The following is a 14710-nucleotide window of genomic DNA, read 5'->3' on the forward strand; positions in this document are numbered from 1 at the left end:
TCAGTAATCTTCTTATAATGTGGTACCTAAATATCTCAGTACTCTGGCCCCAAACATGTTTAACAGATGTTCAGCAAATGAATGAATGAATGAAGATGGCTCCCACAGACCAAGGGAACCCTGTCCTCCTATGAGCTAGATGATCTTAAAGTCCCAACAAGTCTGCCCTGGAACAGATTCAGTTGTGACGCCCAAACACTTTCGTACTAACAAAAAGTGCCATTCCATGTAAAGAGATCTCGAGCCCAGTTGTTTCCTCATCTGGGAAGCAGGTGAGGCTGTTTTCCGTAAGGCAGCATGGCGGACGCTTGCCGGAGCATGTGAGCGCGGTTTCCCTCCCGGGAAGAAGCCGTTACTGTTTTCCGTACAGCAGCATGGGGGCCGCCTGCGGGAGCTGCCATAGTATCACGCCCTGGGGGAAGAGGCCGCCGTAAAGGAGGCGCCGCTTCCTCTTCTCACTTCTCCCGCCTCCCACCGGCTGTCGTAAAAGGGTGAATGGAGAGCGAGTTGTGGGGGGTAGAAAGGGAGGACAGGGGGCGCGGAGTCAGAGTGGCGCAGCAAGTGGCTGCAGGTGGCGACGGTGGCGGGGGGTGGGGAGTGAGGTAGTCTGGGGTCGCGGAGGAGGAGGCTGAGAGGATCAAAAGAAAAACTAAAGCTGCAGCCTGGCCTACTGATCCGGGGGCCGCGGAGCCCCCACCCGGGGAGATGGACCTCAACCGGATCATCCAGGCGCTGAAGGGCACCATCGACCCGAAGCTGCGGATTGCAGCTGAGAATGAGCTCAATCAGGTGAGGAGCGGGCCTGCGGCGCCCCCCCGTCGCCCCCCGCGGGCTCACCGGGCTCTCCCTCCTCTGCGCCCCCGATCTCCACCCCAACCCGGGCTTCGGACCCCGACGCTCGTCCCGGCCCGCCCCGCCACCCCCAGTCCCCGGGGGCCAGTTTAGCGGCACTCCCCGGATCTTTCCTGAACAACTCGCGCACCTGTTGGCCACCTTTGCATCTTTTCCTGTCGTTTTCCTTCCACGGTGCAGTTTGTTCCGTCCACTGGATCGCTGAAAGAGGCTTTGGAAAGCTTTGCCAGTGTTCGCAGGGTGTGTGATTTCCCGAAGTACGCTGATTTAGGGAAGGGGGTGGGAAATTTCACTTAAAATTCGGATCTGAGTTCAGCTTTTCTCCAGACCCAGCCTTTTTTAGGGTTGCGGTGGGAAGCCCTCCCATCGCCCGCTTCTGTGGGGTTGGTAGGACTGTTTTGACACTGGCCGAGTTTTGTTGGAGCTCTGGGAAAGGCGGCCAGGAGAGAGCAGGGGAGAGGACAGGCAGTTTTCATCGTAGTATATTGTATAAAAGACACGTCGATTAATGTGCGTTTGGAGGCATTTCTTGTAAGCGCTAAAATGTGTAAGACTTTATCTTCCATCCTCTGTTCTTTCTGGCCCCAACGTTTTCCAGTGTTACCACCGACATTTCGAAATTGTAGTGATCCCAAAATTTAGCTCCTGTTTTCCTCCTCCCCTGTAAGGATGAATGATAGACTTCTCACTAAAAAGTACGAATTAAGGTCTACTCCCTAGGGTAGAGTGACAGCTGGTTGAGGTTGGGGTAATCCTTAAAATGTAAAGGAATATACCTAAATTAGTGGTTTTCAAGGTGCTGCCCAGGATGAGCAGAATCTACATCACCTGGAAACTTGCTGGAATTGGAAATTACTGGGCTTCACGTTTAGAGAATCAGAAACTCTGGGGGTGGGTCCCAATTATGTTTTAATTAGCAAGCTAGGTGATTCTGTGCTTCTTGAAGTGTGAGAGCAGCTGTCTTTAGTAAAAGTTTCTGTGGGAGTTCACTAAGGTTTTCCTGGTTGGAGTTGACTTTAAAGTGCAACTGTGCATTTAAATCTTTGAAATCCAGTGGGAAATCTGGACGGAGTTTGGAGTAAGTGTGAATTCAGGATTCCCAAGAGATCAAAGGGAGAGTGAAAGCACTGGAGGGAAGGTGGAGTTAAACAGAAGCCTAAAGAGCATGTGTTGTTACCTCAAAAAGAAAAGGACTCTCATTCAAAATAGGGGAACGTTGAAGTCAGTACCTGTCTCAGGCTTTGCAAAGCAGGGTACTATATGTTGATTGGCTAGAAGAATAGTAATCCAGGGGTTACTTAGAAGGAACAAAGCAAGAGCTGAACTTGCAGTCTATTAGTATGACCAAGGGCATTGGCCTGTTTGTGACCCCCTTCTCTTCCCAGTGAGGCCAGATGTTATTTTAATAGTGTCAGTAGGGATCATATCTTTGGTATCATGTTGTACCTTCCTGCCTCTGTTCGCCTATCCTTGCTTTGTTTCTGATTCATCAATGTGTAAGTGATTCATCAATGTATAAGTGTCTGTCCCCAGACGGAAGGGGAAAGGTTGGTGGGAAAGCCTGCAGAACTAGAAGAGACCTTTGGGACCCCAGTCTACATTTTTCTTCATGGGATTTCAGTTCAAACCCATTTCATCCTCACTCTGCCCTTCCCCATATCCACCCATTTCATCACAAACCATAATTTCTTCTGCAACTGCTCTAAGTAGCTTATTGCTTTGCCACTCTTTGGCATTACGTTTTGTATAATGCTTTGGATTGTAATACGCTCTTACTAAGTACTTTTAAAAAAAATCGTCTGTAAGTAGAAGACAAGTATAATGTCGCATAACCTTATAGTTATGGCTTATATGGCTATAATGTTGGGTTTTGTGTGCTTATTCTTTATCACCTCTGTAATGTCCTGCTTTGTTTGTGGGGAATCTATCATAAGTGATTAGGGTCCAGCTTGTTTATTTTAGTCTAGGTCCCCCCTCAGCAACTACGCTCTGCCTAGGAACTGGGGGCAGCTTCTGCAATGTACTGATGATCTGTCAATTGCCTTGTAGAAGAGTAGGCAGTTTCAAAACACAACGGCCTCTGTTCTGAGGGATAGATTCTTGTTTGGAGTTACATTTTTCTGTAGTCAACATATTTCTGTTACTGGTTATTGGTTCCTTGATTGCTGTGTTTGATATTGTTTCTGTGGAAACATTTTGTGTGCATTTTCATTTTTTCTTTTTTTAAAAAAGATTCATTTATTTGAGAGAGGAGAGCTTGTGAGCCTGGGGAGGGACAGAGGGAGAGAGAAACCTAAACAGACTGTACTGAGCATGGAGCCTGAAACGGGGCTCAGTATCATGACCCTGAGATCATGACCTGAGCCAAAACCAAGAGTTGGATGCTTAACCAATGGAGCCACTCAGGGGTCCCCAGAAAACACATTTTCAGTTTTATCTCAGGATATTAAGAATGCATCCTTTGTGCATTCCTCCTTGTTTTTAGGCCCAGAAATCACCTTAGCAGCAGCAAAGGGAAGTAGGAATGGGTAGATATCTTGCTCCAGTAACTCATCCACAAAGTTATCTTCTTTTAATAAAACATTCTCCACATGGCCTCAGTAGTGAAATAAAAATAATTACTTTCTTTGCTGAGCTTTGGAATCCCTGTTTTTCTGTGCATCTGTCTGTATCATTTTTATTGCCCTTTAAGAGCATTTGTTTATATGAATAACATTTATTTGCTTATTTATTTTTAAAGATTTCATTTATTTATTTATTTGACACAGAGAGAGAGTCAGGGAGAGAAGGAACACAAGGGGGGCAAGATTGAGAGGGAGAAGCAGGCTTCCTGCTGAGCAGGGAGCCTGATGTGTGGCTCGAACCCAGGACCCTGGGATCCTGACCTGAGCCACCCAGGTGCCCCATGAATAACATATTTATTGAGTTCTCATGCAGACACTAATATAAGGCTCTGCTTTCACAGAGCTTGCATTCTGGTGGGGGATAGAGATAAGTAAGTAGTATTAGGTCTTAAGTGCTATAGTGCTATAGATAGTAAAGTCCTGGAGAGACAGTGTTGGAGTGTATAAATAATGTGGTCATTCTCTGAAGAGTGACACTGAGCCGAGACCTAGATGTTGTGAAGGAGTGAAGCAGGTGAAGAACTGGGAGAGAAACAGGGAAGAGCAAGTCCAATAAAGGCCTTCAGCTTGGCATGTTGGAGCACTTGAAAAGGTAATGTACTGGGAGCCATGAGGCAGAGAACGGGAGGCAGCAGGTCTTTGCTTTAAAATGAGTTCTCGTCAGATGCAGAATTATGCTAAGTAAATATGCTATTTTCAGAAAACTTCACAGATACAATGTAAATATTGAGAAATCTCTTTCATTTTTTTCTTAGAAACCTGAACCCCGAGGTGGAAAAAGAAATTGGATAAATATTTGTGAGGAAAAATTGTATGAGACTTTATCTGAATTTACCTTTGGATGTTTTAGCTGGCCAAATTAACATAGTTTGAATCAAGGTTGAAAGGAGAAGACAAAAAGTGGCACAAGGTCATTAAAATGGCAGGCAGTTGCAAAAAATGGAGTTCCAAAATGTGTACAAAGGCAACAGTGTTGAAGTCAAAGCAGTCTCCACAATAACTACTCTAAAATAGATACTATTAGTCTAAGTGTACAGGTTATTTTGTACTTATGTATAATAAGTATCTACACTGGAGAGATTAGAACTAAGTTATGAAAAAAAAAAAAGAACTAAGTTATGGATGTTTTAGTCTTGGATTCACCATGGGATCTTTCTGTATCTGAAATGTTACAAACATGAGTTATTTTATAATAATGTACATGTAGAAGGTTAGAAGATTGGGCTAAATCTGTGTTATTTTGACTCCTGTAAACTGCTGTTAGGAGAAATCTGTTTTCTTAAAAATTACTTTAAAATGGTGGTTTCAATTATGAATCAAAAAGAACTTTATGTACAACAGATTTAAGATTCTGAGGTTTAGATTGGATGAAAGGAAGAACAATTATAAGATAATTAAGAATTTTAAAAAAAAGTTTTATTTATGTATTTGACAGGGAGAGAGACCGTGAGAGAAGAAACACAAATAGAGAGAGGGAGAAGCAGGCTTCCTGCCAAGCAGGGAGCCCCATGTGGGTCTCAGTCCCAGGACCCCGGGACTATGACCCAAGCTGAAGGCAGATACTCAATGACTGAGCCACCCAGGCACCTGGATAATTCAAAATTTTATAGAAAGAATTGGAAAGCAAAATGTTCTTGGAAGGAAAAGATCGATATTAAAATCTCGATACAAATTTTCCCTGAAATTTTTAGTCCTTTATCTTATTAATGCTGTTATGAATAAATGAGTAGGAAAGATGGTTAAATTAAAAAGTTGAGTGGTGGGCGCCTGGGTGACTCAGCTGGTTAAGCGACTGCCTTCTGCTCAGGTCATGATCCCAGAGTCCGGGGATCGAGTCCCATGTCGAGCTCCCAGCTCTATGGGGAGTCCGCTTCTCTCTCTGACCTTCTCCTCTATCATGCTCTCTCTCGTTCTCTCTCTCAAATAAATAAATAAAATCTTAAAAAAAAAAAAAAAAAGTTGAGCGGTATACGTAAACCTAGTGGTATGTTGAAAAAGATGCCACTGTAGGTCCAGGCTCCTGGGAGGAGGGAAGCTGAACAGATTTTCTTCATCACTGTTGGCTTTAGCCTTACTGAGAATTTGTGAGTCTTCCTTTGGGAATGTCAGCGGGCAAGGCCAAGTGTAAGCTCTGGGAATGCGGTAGAAAGGTTTCCTGGTCCAGGTACTTGACATTTGGGGGGAGTATTATCAAAAGGAACCGGCTGCTCTGTATTTTTTTTTATTTTATTTTTTTTTTACTTCTACAGTCAGCCTGTCAAAACTCAGGGGTAGGTCAAAGTAGAACCGGTTGGGGGTGGCGGGGAACTGACCCAGGCATCACACACGTCAGCACAGACTTACTTGGGTGTCAGGTTTAAAAGATGCTCCTCCAGGGGCCTAGGTGGCTCAGTTGGTTAAGCGCCTGCCTTTGGCTCAGGTCATGATCCTAGGGTCCCAGGATTGAGCCCTGGGTTGGGCTTCTTGCTTATGGGGAGCTTGCTGCTTCTTTTGCCTGCTGCTCCCACTGCTTGTGTTCTCTCTCTCTGACAAATAGATAAATAACATCTTTAAAATAAAATAAAATAAAGGATGCTCCATCAACAGGGGCAGCTGGTGGTGACAACTCTCAACACTGTCTTATGAGGCACATTGTTCCAGCCTGGACTGGTTCTTCACTGCTCATTGCACAGATAATTAACATTATCTTGTCTGTTTTCCTATGCTGGATCCATGTTTTCTATGTTTCTGTTTGACAGAAATACTATCAGCAAAATTAAAGCACAAATAAGCTGGGAAGAAACACTTGCAATGTGTAGGTGCAATAAAAGTTAGGATTTTAAATTTATAAATAGCTCTTAGGATTTATTAAGAATGAAACAAATACTCTTCAAAAAAGGATAAAGGGAATAATTTGTAGAAGAAAACAAATAGCCAACAGAAAGGATAAATTTTAACTTAGCAGAAATGTAATTTAAAATATGAGTCAATTTTGAAGGAATGATAATGCTAAACATTGTATTGGATAGGTGGGTATATACTACTTTTGGGAGTGTAGATTGCTACACACTTTCTGGAGAGCATTTTAACAATATATGTTAAAAACCAAAAATATTCATACCCCTTTATTCATCAATTTATTCCAATTTTGATTTGAAGTATTTCAGTAATCTTATTTTTGCCTTGGAAAATTTCTCTCACTTTAAAAGTTTTCCTTTTATTTGGACAGTAATGTATTCAGTAACAGTGCTAACAGTTATTCATTTATATTGTCCTATTTTATAAATATTTCTTTGTAATTTCAGTCCTACAAGATTATCAATTTTGCCCCCAGTTTACTTCGGATTATAGTCTCTGACCATGTGGAATTCCCAGTACGCCAGGCAGGTGAGTAGTTTTTTCATCCTTTATAAAATTATTTGTATCTGTGATTTCTTTAAAAAATAGGAAGCACACATAAAGTATTTCTAATGGCTTAAAAACTCTCTTTTTCCCTGGAAATTTAGAGGTAGATACTGAGTTTTTACATCTTCCCTAGTTTTTCCTCTCCTCCTCTCCTTTTCACCTACTGATTCCTTGCCTCTATAACTTTGCCGTTTCCCCCCTTAGTTTTCACAATTCCAGTGGCTTAATCTCCCTAATTCTTTATGATTCCTGGTGGCCCACCCTTTGGGTCCATAGATGAAGACCGTGAATTTATGTATGTGGATTTGAGCTCCATTCACAAGTCAGATCGTGGATGTAATATATGTGCACAGGGTGTTCCTAAACACGTGTTTGGGGAACAAGACTTTTCTTTCTTTTTTTTTTTTTTTTAAGATTTTTATTTATTTATTTGACAGAGATAGCAGCAGCAGAGGGAGGGGCAGAGAGAGAGGGAGAAGCAGACTCTCCACTGAGCAGGGAGCCTGATGTGGGGCTGGATCCCAGGACCCTGAGAGATCATGACCTGAGCCTAATTCAGAGGCTTAACCGCCTAGCCACCCAGGCGCCCCAGGACTTTTGTTTTAAACTTGAGACTTACTTTCAAGTGCTGTGTGACCTTATGGTAGTTCCGTGGTGTTGTGCCTTCCTCTTTTTGCCTTTTTAATGAGCTGGTCATTACAGGTCAGAATGTAAAAAATGGCGAACGTCTTGGAGTGTCATGAGTCCTGAAAAGATAGTAATATCAAGATAAAGGAAAAAAAAATCTTAAAAGATAAAGGGAATAAAATGATAAATGCTAATTTATTTAAAAACCCTTTTTTAAAAGCTCGGCCACTTGATATATATTCTTTTTTTGTTTGTTTGTTTTTTGTTTTTAAGATTTTAATCATCTATTTGACCGAGAGAGAGACAGCGAGAGAGGGAACAAAAGGAGGGGGAGATGGAGAGGGAGAAGCAGGCTTCCTGCCAAGCAGGGAGCCTGATGCAGGGCTGGATCCCAGGACTCCTGGATCATGACCTGAGCCGAAGGCAGGTGCCCAGGGCACCCCAATATATATTCATTATGAATAATTTGGGCAACACAGAAAAGTACCAAGATGGAAGTAAAAAAAAATTACTCAATATTCATTGCTCAGAAATGGCCATCGTTAACATTAGGCAAACATTAGTCTTTGCAGGTACAGGTAGGGGGAGATCAACAATTTTATACAGGTAAGATTATACTCTACACGCTGATAAAAGTATTTAATTTTCCTTGAGCATAACAAAAAAGAGGTAAGGAATCATTAGCTTTGGGGAAATACTTGTAGCAATATGTATGATTTCCTAAAAGATCCCTTTGTTATTAAGAAAAGCTTATGGAGAGACTCTTAATCTCACAAAACAAACTGAGGGTTGCTGGGGGTAGGTTTGGGAGAGGGTGGTGGGGTTATGAACATTGGGGAGGGTATGTACTATGGTGAGTGCTGTGAAGTGTGTAAACCTGGTGATTCATAGACCTGTACCCCTGGGGCTAATAATACATTATATGTTTATAAAAAAATTAAAAATAAAAAAGAAAAGCTTATGTTGTAATTATTTGTAACTTTAACAAGGTGTGTAAGACTTATGTATAGATTTTTTGAAACTGTAACTCTGTTGTTTAAATCTTTGTTTTATGAAATAGGGCTGTTCTGAAATCACATTTTGCTAAATGGAAACTATTTTAATAATCTAAGTGTTTATAGGGCCATTGCAGAGTTCCTGTGAAGCTTTGTAGAAATAGTATTTTTAAAGATTTTAACAGTTTATTGATTTAATATGTCTTCTTTACATGACATATAAACACTACAAAAACTCATTGCTTTGCCCCAATTACATCCCCAGAGATACCTGCCATCAGCTTTGGTGCAAGGTTCTCCAATTCCTTTTTTTCCTTTAGATTTGATAGTTTTAAAATGTAACAAAAATATGTTTTTATTCCACATGGTGTTTTATAACTTTCTTTCCCCCATTGAACCATATACCCTTGGGGGCTCTTTCCATACCAGTGTATATGCATATACATGTGCTTCATTCTTTGTAACAATTATTCATTATTTCTTTGTACAGAACTACTTTAGTTTATTCAAACAATTTGATACTGATGGATATTTCCTTTATTGTCCCTTTTTTGTTGTTATTGTTGATAGAGGCAAAGCTATAGTCAGAATCCTTGGACATTTATCTCTGGATACTTGTGGAAATATTTTCAAAGAATAAATAATAAGAAATGGAGATGCTGGGTGGATATTAATGATATTAAAATATTCAATTTTGAATCTTCTCACCAAGTTGCTTTTGCTTACTTTTTGTATCGTATCTGCAATAATGCTATGTGCCTCATATCCTCTATATAACTTTGAATCTTAATAATGTATATAACTGAGGGTTTTTTTTTTTTTAAGATTTTACTTATTTATTTGACAGAGAGATCACAAGTAGGCAGACAGGCAGGCAGAGAGAGAGTGGGGGGAAGCAGGCTCCCCACCGAGCAGAGAGCCCGATGTGGGGCTTGATCCCAGGACCCTGGGATCATGACCTGAGCTGAAGGCAGAGGCTTAACCCACTGAGCCACCCAGGCATCCCTATAACTGAGTTTTGATATGAAATGTAAATAGCACTTATAGGCAGTTTTTCTTCATAATTTATGTAGATTTCAAATCTGTTAGTCACAAGACAGAGTTTATCTTGGTGGTTATTTTTTATTAGGACAGTTTTCTCTCTTAGAACATCTATTTTATCATTGAATGTAAAATATGCAGTGTAAAATTCTACATTATATCTCCCCTAAACTTATAAAATTTCTGTCCTATTTAATCTATTATTAAAATACAGAGATACCCCAAGAACCTTATGGTGACACCCAGACAGGTAATTTATCATTTTATCATGACATTTAAAAAAGAATGATGTGATTTTTCCTTTAAAAAGAAGTCAGCCTGTATAAAGCTATAAAAAATATGCTAATATTAAATGGAAAGACATAGTTCTGCAGAATAGTCAGTTCTTGATTTTTTGGCTTGTGGGCAATCCTATAATATTCTTGTTACCATCAATCAAGCTCATTAGTGAATGTCCCTTATTACTTTACTGTGGAGAAATAGGGGAAAAATGTAATATTTTGACATTGATAAGCAAAACAAAATAAATCTGAATGTTCTGTTATTTTCAAGTATGAAGAAGCATAATAGCATTCTTATTATTATCCAATGTACAGAGAAAGGAGCCCATCTTAAATTTAGTATAGTTATGATTAAGAATCTCTCAGGTGGCTTTGTTTTCAGTTTTTTACTCCTTGCTTGCGAGGAGACCCTCTAATATACCTAAACCTAGTTTCAGAAATGTGGTTTCTTTAGTATATTTTGGAGTTGCTATGAGCAGAAAAGTTGTTTGGATTTGAAAGTGGTATTTGAGGGCCACGTGGCTGGCCCGGTCACTAGAGTGTGTGACTCTTGATCTTGGGGTTATACATTTGAACCCCATGTTGGGTGTGGAGATTACTTAAAAATAAAATCTTAAAAAAAAGATTAAGGGGGCGGCTGGGTGGCTCAGTGGGTTAAGCCGCTGCCTTCGGCTCAGGTCATGATCTCAGGGTCCTGGGATCGAGTCCCGCATCGGGCTCTCTGCTCAGCAGGGGGCCTGCTTCCCTTCCTCTCTATCTGCCTGCTTCTCTGCCTACTTGTGATCTCTCTCTGTCAAATAAATAAATTAAAAAAAAATCTTTAAAAAAAAAAAAGATTAAGAAGTAAATAAATGAAAGTGGTAGTTTAGGGTTGGATGTTACATTAGGCCTGATGAAGTCATTGTTGGTGACTGGTGTGGGGACCTTCATTTGAAAAGTAGCATGGGTCTGTTTTCTGTAAGTTGCTTGCTTTTTTGTTCTCCTGACGTGTTGTATATATTTTTAAAAGATGGATGGGGGGTGCATGGGTGGCTCAGTGGTTTAAGATTCTTCCTTCAGCTCAGGTCATGATCTCAGGGTCCTGGGATCGAGACCCACATCGGGCTCTCTGCTCAGCAGGGAGCCTGCTTCCTCATCTCTCTCTCTCTCTCTCTGCCTATTTGTGATCTCTGTCAAATAAATGAATAAAATCTTTAAAAAAATAATGGATGGAGGGTGCCTGGGTGGCTCAGTGGGTTAAAGCCTCTGCCTTTGGCTCGGGTCATGATCCTGGGGTCTTGGGATTGAGCCCCACATCGGGCTCTCTGCTCAACAGGGAGCCTGCTTCCCTCTCTCTAACTGCCTACCTCTCTGCCTACTTGTGATCTCTGTCAAATAAATAAATAAAATATTAAAAAAAAAAAAGATGGATAGGGAGGGATATAAAAATTCAGCCTGTAGCTAAGTTATTCACAAACACTAAGGTTAGCCTTAGTGTTCTAGAATACAGAACCTAGAAAAAATTGGAAAGATGCCTCTGATCAGTCCAGAAGCATGACAAGAAACTCTTTCATTAAAACCCATGTGTTTTGTATGTAGGAAGCTCTTGGCTCTTATTCAGAATCTATTTACTCTTGTTTTGGTTATAATTTACATACACGATTCAATTTCCTAGCCTGTAACAGATTAACGAATAAGAGAGAGAGGGACTACCAAATTACAATAAAAATGTAATTTTTATAGAATTTTAATTTTATAGAAACATTGACTCAAAAAGCCCAGCGTTGTGCTTCAGTGAGTTCATACTGGCATCCTTTCCCCTTTGAGTTGTGGGATCGACTGACCTGTGTAGTTGTGAGTCTGGATTCCTGAGCATAGGGCTTAAGTGATGATCTGATGTGCCTGAGAGAGAGAGAACTGTGTGTATGCGTTAGAAAGTTAATTTTAGACTTAAGATGCTTGGAATGTTGGATTTCGCAGAAAAACAAAGTTTAATAATTTCCATATGACTGGATTAATGATATTTGTGTTTTGTTAGCTCTGGCAAATGGTTAGATAGATAACTTTAATTAAATGATGAAAGGAAGGTTTTTAGATTATTGATAGTTTGAATTATCTTTGGTACTTTTTCTTCATTATTCTTAGCAATCCATGATTATCTGTATGAGAAATTAATACTCTCTTATTAACTTGTAACAGGTTCAATTTTATTTTAACTAATTGAGGATTTAATTTTTAAAAAATATTTTTTATTAGAGTGCATGTGTGTGTGAGTGCAGAATAGGAAGGGAGAGGGACAAGCAGACTCCTCACTGAGTGCAGAGCCCGATGAGGGGCTCAGTCTCCGGACCCTGAGATCATGACCTGAGCTGAAATCAAGAGTCAGATGCTTAACTGACTGAGCCACCCAGGTGCCTCTAATTGAGGATTTATTATTTTATTATTTTATTTGGTTTTTAAGAACTTTAAAAAAATATATTTATTTGAGAGAGAGGGAGAGAGAGGAAGAGTATGCACAAGTGAGGGTTGGGCAGACAGACAGAAGCATGACAGAAGCAAGACAGAAGCCCCACACAGGGCTTGATCCCAGGACCCTGAGAGTGTGGCCAGAGCCGAAGGCAGGCGCTCAACTGACTGAGCCATCCAGGCACCCCAAGGATTTATTTTAACATACACAAATTAGTGTGCCTTTTATGTAGGCTATCTTGTATGATGCCCAGTAATAAAAATATTTTTTAGTGGTAAAATTAATGGTATTTAATGACTGTATTATAAATAAGACCATGATTTTACCATGTCTGTACCTTTGGTATCTGCAAGTTGCTGTTTGTCAAGTTCATAATTTCATTACATTTCAGTTGTACTAGAGGCAGCGTAGAACATGTTGGTTTATTCTCTGTGTCATAATGCTTCTGTGAACCAATTGAATTTTATGTAAAATTGGGATAAAGGTGGGTTGGGGGAAGAATGGAGAGGAGAAACTCAAGGGAAGAAAGTTAAAATGCTTTGCAGATCACATTTATTTATTTTTATATATAAAGTATATATAAGTGTATGATGTAATAAGTATTTATTTCCATTAATGTTCATTTGGGATAGTTAGAAAGCTTCACATTGCCTATCAAAACCCTATCTCAGGGGCGCCTGGGTGACTCAGTGGGTTAAGCCTCTGCCTTAGGCTCAGGTCATGATCTCAGGGTCCTGGAATTGAGCCCCACATTGGGCTCTCTGCTCAGCAGGGAGCCTGCTCCCCCCGCCCCCCGCCTGCCTCTCTGCCTACTTGTGCTCTCTCTCTCTCTGTGTCAAATAAATAAATAAAATCTAAAAAAAATTTTAAAAAGCCCTATCTGAAGTATTTTAGCTTGTTTCTTTCAGAAGCCTTTTGCTAACTATTGAAGATGGTTAAACAGAATAGGAATAGAATTACTATGTATTTTGATAGAAATAAATAGGTAAGAAATTTCCTGAGATTGTACAGAGATATTTGAAGGTTAATGTCTTTTCCCCTGTTCTTCTATTTACAAGTGGTAAATATTTTAGAAGGGTAAGACAGAACTTAGCAATATTTTGGTGCAGGATAGTGGCCAGTGAGAAAAGATAAACAAGATAAAGATAAACAAGAAAAGCAGGGTACATGAAGGACAGTGGAATTTCACCTTCTGTGGACTTAGCTTTAGGCATTAGGAGCAGTATTATCTTTATGCTATCAAAATAGTTAGTAGAGTTTCATTTAGACTACCTTATATTTAGTCTAAGGATATATACTTGATTCCTAGATCATGTTTCTGTCCTCTAGACTCTGAAGCTTGATTTAATGAAAGGTTTTATGCTTAGATTTGGTTTACTAGGTAAAGAGAAAGTTTAAAATCTTCTACATTTTCCCTTTGCCAGTTGGCTATTTATAACTGTAAGATTTTTCCATTTTTGCTGAGTATCATGTTTAGCGGTGAAGATATAACATGAAGGACTTAGCCTTTCATGCTCTGTAAAGCTATGTTAAAGCCATCTTTTCAGTATTGCTATGTTAGCATTTTTTCTCCACCTTAGCTGCCATTTACTTGAAGAACATGGTGACACAGTACTGGCCTGACCGAGAACCTCCACCGGGAGAAGCAGTATTTCCATTCAACATTCATGAAAATGATCGCCAGCAAATACGTGATAACATTGTGGAAGGAATAATTCGGTCTCCGGATTTAGTGAGGTACATTATACTCTATATGATTAGTAGGGAGCACGAAATGTTTGGATGGGAGAAGTTGGATTTAATCATCAGCCTCAAGTTTGTATATCTGAAGAGGTAAAGTAATGAAGGTGGGCACTCAAAAAATATTGTTTTACTTATTTGTCTTTGCGTTTGTAATTCTTTGCCTCGGAGTATTTTGGAAAAGATTTAGTTGCCATAAGTTGCCCAAAAAAGAGTTAAGGCAAAAATCAAACTTAACTAAAATTATATAAATCCCTGCTATTTAAATAACCTATGTTCTTAGTTATGATCTCTTTACTTTTTACCAGCTACTTCCTCCAACTCCCCATAATACAGGGAAATTGAGGCCTGGGAGTTTTCACCACTTTTCTTCCTACTTTACCTATGTTTTCATTCATTTTTTAAAATGAACTGAGTATCTTTTTCTTTGGAGAAGACAGAATAGAGTATGTATAGGCTAGAAGACTGGCTCCGGTTTTTAAAATTCAGGTTAGATGCTATAAGCAGCACTGGTCAGTAGGCCTTTCTGTGATGACGGAGCTCTCCTGTACCCACCCTGTCCAGTACTTAGGCACGTGACGTCCGTGGCTGTTGAGTGCCTGCAAGTGGCTGCTGCAGCCGAGGACCCGGATGTTGGTAGGAGCGTGCGCACAATGCTAGCTAGCGGCTTCCCCTCTCACACCGCAGAGCTGCAGACTCACAGTTTGCACTTTCAAAATA

At 40.1% G+C, this 14710-nt stretch overlaps 1 protein-coding gene across 2 annotated transcripts in view; it reads left to right on the forward strand.

Annotated features, from left to right (window-relative positions):
- The first annotated feature begins 496 nt into the window (after positions 1 to 496).
- IPO8 (importin 8) overlaps positions 497 to 14710 on the forward strand; it is a 94837-nt gene continuing 80623 nt past the window's right edge. Inside the window, exons 1-3 of one of the 2 annotated variants that reach the window (XM_044229022.1) lie at positions 497 to 789; positions 6761 to 6842; positions 13831 to 13987. In XM_044229022.1, the coding sequence (XP_044084957.1) occupies positions 706 to 789; positions 6761 to 6842; positions 13831 to 13987 (323 nt within the window). In that variant the 5' untranslated portion in view covers positions 497 to 705. The remainder of the gene's footprint in view (positions 790 to 6760; positions 6843 to 13830; positions 13988 to 14710) is intronic. The other variant, XM_044229023.1, reaches the window with a different exon arrangement.

Source organism: Neovison vison, chromosome 12, assembly GCF_020171115.1.
Source record: "Neovison vison isolate M4711 chromosome 12, ASM_NN_V1, whole genome shotgun sequence".
Lineage (NCBI taxonomy): Eukaryota > Metazoa > Chordata > Mammalia > Carnivora > Mustelidae > Neogale > Neogale vison.